The 7,296-nt window shown below is 45.4% G+C and overlaps 1 protein-coding gene across 1 annotated transcript in view; it reads left to right on the top strand.

Moving 5' to 3' along the window:
- Positions 1 to 1,690: 1,690 nt before the first annotated feature.
- LOC134019553 (cadherin-4-like) overlaps positions 1,691 to 7,296 on the top strand; it is a 178,832-nt gene continuing 173,226 nt past the window's right edge. The window contains 3 exon segments of the mRNA XM_062460512.1: positions 1,691 to 1,747; positions 3,690 to 3,782; positions 3,784 to 3,802. Coding sequence (XP_062316496.1) covers positions 1,691 to 1,747; positions 3,690 to 3,782; positions 3,784 to 3,802 — 169 coding nt within the window.

Below are 7,296 nucleotides of genomic sequence, written 5' to 3'. Positions count from 1 at the left end.
GAGACAGACAGAGAGAGAGAGAGACTGAGAGAGAGAGAAAGAGTGCGAGTGTGTATGTTTGTGGTGGTGGGGGTGCATGTCTTGCATCCCAATGCGTATCTTGGTAATGAAAGCGTCATTACTATGAGAACAGTTAGGTGACTGGGTGCCTGAGAAAGTGCTTATAGAGCGATGCTCCTGTCTCCCCCAGTCTCTCCTCCTGCCATTAGACCCTGGCTGGCTGTTCTTCCCTCTGCTGGAGATTATTTAGCTGGATTGAATAATAAGATTTGACATAATGAACGAGCAGTACAGTAGCTGTGCTATATGGGGCTTTGGCAGCTGGAAGCTGTTTATCAGCAAAATATGGTCTCTCCTGTCTGTTGGTGTCTGCAACTTTGGCAGAGAGCATTTCACACTCAACACGAGGGGCTGTAATACAGGAGAGGTGTGTGATGGTGTTGAGCTTGAGGTTGTCTGTACATAAGTACCTGTGGTCTGCCGGAATAGAGTACGCACTCGCATGTCCATCTGTGTGTATGTGTGTTCGTTTACAGCCCCTACCAGCATGTCTTGATGTCTTGTTTCTGCTCCTGTATGTGAGGCTTTGCCCCAGTCAGCCTGGGACCCTATAGCCTACCCTACAGTACCAATACACAATCAGCGAGGCCTGTCAATCAAAGGAACCAAGCCGCCACAACACACATGACACATTTGCTCATACACATCTGCAAACCTTCACCCCCCCCCCCCCCACACACACACACACGCACACACGCACACACACAGACATACACACCACCAGGAGTTGTAAATTCAAAGTGGTGTAGCTCATCTTTAGCACCAGGGGACAGATGAGAATGGTAGCAGAATGCCTGTGTGTCACACAGAGGAGGTTGGCTGATCAGGCATCAGCTAACAGGCAGGACACAATTCCATGTGATGGGATTAACCCATTGGCTCACAGCGCTGTACAGCTTAGATATGGAAAGCTGTGCTGCCTGTGATTGACAGCTAGTGGCCTAGGGGCCTGAAATACTGATGTCTGTTAGCAAATGCCACCTAAAGAGTCCAGTTTGTGATGGCATTGGTGAGTCATATAGCCAGACCCCTACATATACAGTCACACCATCTTGTGGGAGGCAGACTGTATGGTACATAATACTGTACATGCAAATGGTGCACTGCTGAGAGTTTGTGCAGAGGGTAACCTTCACAGACATACACACAAGTGTGTTGGTAGATGTATAAACACACATGGACACTTTACTAAGAGAAAGAGCCATGGAGACTAAATCAAATATAATTTCATTTAAGACAGGTGAGGTTATTGCTAAACTATACCTAGAGATGTGACTCCCTTGGTAGGAATATCAACCTAGACTTCCTGAGCGATAGCCGAGGGAGTCGCTTGCTTGGTTGAACTGCCACTTGTGTGTCTTTAAGTGGGATTCTCCGGCGGCGGGCGATAGGAGGGGTTGTAGAGTGACGCTGACTTGCGCTTTGGTGCTGAGCTGAACAGTGCTCTTCACCTGCAGATGAGAGAGCGAGGAAACTCGGGACAAGCTTCTACTTCTGAAGAGCTAACATTACCACTGCACAGGGGAACAAGCGAACAATCACACCGCAGGGAGATTATACAGTTATCGGAGAAGAAATACAAGGCAGCAGTCGCTTTTTCAGCCCAAGCAGCCCTCGCTCGCTTGTAACAATGACAACTCGCATCGTTCTGTTCTTGACAGCAGCCCTTCAACTGGGCACGTTTTGGGTAAGAATCTTATTTTTGTTATTTACCTACTGAAGAGATGCTACTCTATGCTACGGACTGTTGATGACCATCAGTGGCTTTGACAGAGACAGGCTACGGAACTTCATTCACTTTTGTTCATGAATAGTACTTATTAATGGAACGGAGACTTATCCTATTAATGTGTTCTAGCTTTGTTTCCGTCTTTTAGTTTTGCATTCGTTATATCTCCAGAAATTTTCAGCGTTTAAAACGGGTATTTCGCCAGAATGCTGCGCTGTCCTGACTGATTGATGCCGCGTGCTGGCAGCCCAAGTTTAATAAATTCGCCCCAAAAAAATTCTCATAGTTTACTGGATCATTACAATGTATTATCTAAAAGGTATGTTAGATTAACTGTGTAGCAACGTAGCCTTCGTATTACAAGTTTACGTACTAAAACTTGACTTTACCTATAAGGGACAACGGGAATGAAAATTAATGGATTGTATATGCTAATCAATAGAAACGCATTCCAATTTTTCTTAAGCCTTGAAAACTGCATAGCCTATGATCTGTCTTTATTGTTAAGGGTTGCCAAACGTATGTTCAATGTACAGCTACCTGAGGTAAACGCTTAATTTTGCACTCCCACATTAGCCTGGACTTGGAATGCTGGATTTATTCGTCATCACTTTGCAATTAATAGACATCCGTAATCTGTGGTCCTCATGCGCATTGTCCCTCTAGCCTTCTCCGCGCGAGTGCTAGGTTTTATTGCAGTGAGGCTCTCTGCCTGGTGTATATAGCTCAGCCGGTTGCGGGAGTCCGATGACTATGATACAATTAAGCTAGAAAATAACTAACATTTTCCTGTGTAAACATTTGAGATTGTATGAAAAAGAAACATTCAGCGCACACAGTGACAGTACCGCTCTCTCTCTCTCTCTCTCTCTCTCTCTCTCTCTCTCTCTCTCTCTCTCTCTCTCTCTCTCTCTCTCTCTCTCTCTCTCTCTCTCTCTCTCTCTCTCTCTCTCTCTCACACACACACACACACACACACACACACACACACACACACACACACACACACACACACACACACTCACACACACACACACACAGACACACGCACACACACACAACTGCAACACTTGGTCGAACTGCATTGAAATTATAACATAGTGTGCGTGTGTGTGTGTGTGTGTGTGTGTGAGAGAGAGAGAGAGAGAGACAGAGAGAGAGAGAGAGAGAGAGAGAGAGAGGAGAGAGAGAGAGAGAGAGATGAGAGAGAGAGAGAGAGAGAGAGAGAGAGAGATCAGAGAGGGAATGGAGGCGGCATCATTTATCCCACACAATGAGCTCTCATTAAATTTCTGGTGCCCTCTGGCTGTGTTACGATCCCCTCCCCTCTAGTGAGAAACATTCAACTGGATGCAGTGTCCACATCTCACTTACAGACTATTTACACTGCTTTCACTGTCAGATTAAACCCTCAGTCAATCAATACAATTAACAAAAGCATCTGACGAAACCATCATAGATATAAGTGAAAGGTGATTGGATGAATAAGCACACTTAGGTATTGCCATTTTTGTCTTTAGTTCCTTTAGTGCCACTGTGTGTGTGTGTGTGTTTCATGCCTCCGTCCTCTAGCTTGTACGCTTTCATATATAACAGCCAGTGTCAAACCCAGTTCTGCTCTTCCGCACCTTTTCAGATCCACAGAATTCAAGGTAAAACGGTTGAATAGAGATGGGGGCGATGTATAACATGCCTACACACTTACTGTTCATCAAGTTAATAAAGGTTGTATGCTATTCACTTCCATAAAACATTCAAATGTACTGGAGATAAACACCGACAAGTAGAGATATGTGACACCTGTACAGCACAGTCTGTTTCTTTACAGGCGCACATCATGGACACTGGTCCTTGGATTCCATGTGTCTAGATGTCTCATAGTGTGTTCTGCTCTTCCTAGGGGACTAACGGCGAGCTGGCGTCCACTGCTCCCTGCCGACCCGGCTTCTCACAAAGTTTTTACTCCGTGCTCATTTCAAAGGATGTACTGCAAAAGCCAGAACATTCTCAAAGGTAAGGTCGTTTAAAGAGTATCATGGTTCTTTATGTTTTGCACAAGGGTGGTAAAGAGTTGATGTGCATGAAAGGGAAATAGGTATAATGGCATGGGTTCTTTTCATGTGAGCGGCTCATAAGATTGACTTACTGTGGAGTGAATGGAGATAGAAGAATGTGGCCTTAGAGGGTAACATAGCATCAGAAGATTGTTTTGGAGCACTAGTACTCGTATTGGTGGGAGGGAATGTGTTTGCAAACGTGTTTCCATGGAACAATGTTTAAGTAGGAGTTAAGAGGCTCTTTCTATAAGCGTTTGCTAGAGTTGTGCTGCAGGCAAACAAAAATACATGACATCTCTGTCTGTCTTGACACACGCAAACATGCATTCACACACACACGCACACACGCACACAAACACACACACACACGCACACACACACACACGCACACACACACACACACACACCACACACACACACACACAACACACACACACACACACACACACACACACACACACACACACACACACACAGACACACACACTCCCTGAGGACACAAGAGCTGTGGCAGAAAGTTTTATCTATATTTAACTGTGAGATCTGTGTGTTTTTGTTTGTGTGTGTTGTGTGTCAGTATCATGTGTTATGTAATTGTCTAATATTACTACATGGTGTTTAGCACTTTCATCACCTTCACTCTGCAGACTTACAGCCTGTAGAGTTTGTCTTGACTTTTCTGCATTGAAGCAATTACCTGTGAACCAACTTAGTTTGAAATAGCCGATAGTGCAGGAAATCAAATCGACATCCTGTGTCTAATCTGGCCGTGCTCCTGCCAATGTAGGCTAATTAGGATCCTCTATTGATCCCAATGGTTTTTCCTTGGAGCACAGCACAGCTAAGCTGTATTGTTTTGCTGTGGCCGCACAATAGCTCTTTTGTGGGACGGCTGTATCTTCGACAGCTGCACTGTATATCTCTCTCTGCCTCCCTGTCTTCGTGAGAGGGGTGCTGCTACTACAGCTGGCTCCTGTCTCTCTCACACAGTTGCTATCAGGATTTTATTCCCACTCTTTAATTCAATTGATATCATTATTTGGATGATGTTTTGATGTGAATTCTAAAGCTGCGTGCTGTCACTGAATGATAAACTCGTTAAAAAAATTCCAGTAATGTCATATCGTCGAGGCTGTCCCAATGTGCGTGCGTGTGTGTTTGTGAGAGTGTTTCTCTGTGTGCGTGTGTGTTTGTGAGAGTGTTTCTCTGTGTGCGTGTGTGTTTGTGAGAGTGTTTCTCTGTGTGCGTGTGTGTTTGTGAGAGTGTTTCTCTGCGTGCGTGTGTGTTTGTGAGAGTGTTTCTCTGCGTGCGTGTGTGTTTGTGAGAGTGTTTCTCTGCGTGCGTGTGTGTTTGTGAGAGTGTTTCTCTGCGTGCGTGTGTGTTTGTGAGAGTGTTTCTCTGCGTGCGTGTGTGTTTGTGAGAGTGTTTCTCTGCGTGCGTGTGTGTTTGTGAGAGTGTTTCTCTGCGTGCGTGTGTGTTTGTGAGAGTGTTTCTCTGTGTGCGTGTGTGTTTGTGAGAGTGTTTCTCTGTGTGCGTTTGTTTTGTGTTTCACTATGATGTGTTTGTGTGTTTTTTCACGAGGAGATTATGTCCAGTAGAGAGTGGATTCTAGAAGATGAGAGATGAGTGCTTAAGATTTGTTTAGAGCCTGGTTGAGAAAGGAGAGAGGTATGAGATGGAGAAAGAGAGACGGAGGGAGAATAGGCTTCTCATGGACACTGCTCTCTCCGTTTCTCTTTCTCCCGTCTGCTCTCTGTATGTGGTAGTGAAGTTTTAAGCCCAGCAGGGGGTGTCAACACAATCACAAACAATCATGGAACAAGCCATCACCACATTACAGGGGCCGGTCATTGCACATACACTTGCTCTGAATGAAACAGAGGCCCCCTTGCTCTGATCTAAGACAACGTACCTGCCACTCACTCCACAGTCTTGTCGGGACCCTGTTCTTTCCTCTTCACATGCATTCTAGTCACACACATGTCAATTTGAAAGTGACTTCTGGAACTTTCCACACATCTACAATAGGCAGAAAGAAGATGAAATAGAAAGTGAATGAAATGTAGATTGACTTGAATGCCCAGTCAGTGCTGACATTTGAGTTTCCTTTGATTGAAATTCAAAACAGGCAATTCAGATAAACCCAAACTCTCTTTCCCCCCCCTTAAATGTGCAGAAGTATACCTTGTATATACCCTGAAACCCATTAAAGGACTGGGTAGTGACCATTAGGGTTTGATTGATCTGACAGTTATTGCTTGTCTGTTCCTCTGTTATTTTAAAAGACATGGCTGAAGTGCCAAAGCCACATCCTTCAGGTCTCACACACACACAGCTGCAGTATCACCTAGATCTTTGTCTGAATACGCAGCTGCAGTGGCCACACACACACACACAGACACATGCACATACATACACACACAGTGTGATTTACAGGGTTCGGATGGTTGATTATGGTTGGTAAGGGTGTCACCGAGGGGAGGCAGGAAGCTCCTCTGGAAAGACTGTAATAATAACATTGTTTAACCCAGAACCGTCAGGCAAAGGAAGGAGTAATGATACACACACACACGCATACGCACACGCATACGCACACACACACACACACACACACACACACACACACACACACACACACACACACACACACACACACACACAACAACAACATCAGCCATGGGTAGGAATAATGGAGAGACAGAACTAGGGCCAAGGACGTGATGGGGGTGTCTGAGACTGGACTCACAGAGGGGTAGGCGACTGGGGAGCATGGAAGACAGGCCTGGTTGTGTGTGTGTGTGTGTGTGGGGGGGGTGGTAGACAGGACAGTGTGGGCATCAGAGTGATTGGGGCTCAGGCATGGGGAGGAAGGAGCCATCTGAATGGGGATGAGGTGGAGTGGTTGAGGTACAGTGTAAGGCTCTGCAGGTGCAGCCATGATATGAGCCACGTCGATGGTGGTGGAATCCTTCACTTGCACACTGTAGTGTGTTTTGTAGCTTTTTGTGTTTGTAAATTTGTGTGTGTGTGTGTAAGTGATTTGTTCGGGAAGAAACATTACTCTTGGTGCTCATTAGGGAATTACTGTGAGGTTTCCTGAGGCTGGGAGATGAGATCAGGGTTGTGGTGTGTGTGTGTGTGTGTGTGTATGTCAGTCAGAGGTTAAGTTCTGTGCGCTGAGGAAGAGCAGGACCCTTGTTTTGTGTCTGGCCTTCACTCCAGAACCTCAGACATGACAGCTTCTTTACCACTCAGGCCATTAGAGTCAAAGCACCAGCACACCTGCTTTACATCACACTGGGCCTCTCTTACACACACACACACACACACACACACACACATCACACACACATGTTGTTTCAAGAAAAATACATCCCATTCAATTTCAAGCTCGGAGAACAGGATTGGTTTTCAATTGAATTCATGTGTGGATATTTTGCTAGACATAAA

This window comes from Osmerus eperlanus, chromosome 4, assembly GCF_963692335.1.
Source record: "Osmerus eperlanus chromosome 4, fOsmEpe2.1, whole genome shotgun sequence".
NCBI lineage: Eukaryota > Metazoa > Chordata > Actinopteri > Osmeriformes > Osmeridae > Osmerus > Osmerus eperlanus.
Note: the sequence above shows the minus strand (reverse complement) of the source record. Positions and strands in the feature narration are given on the sequence as shown.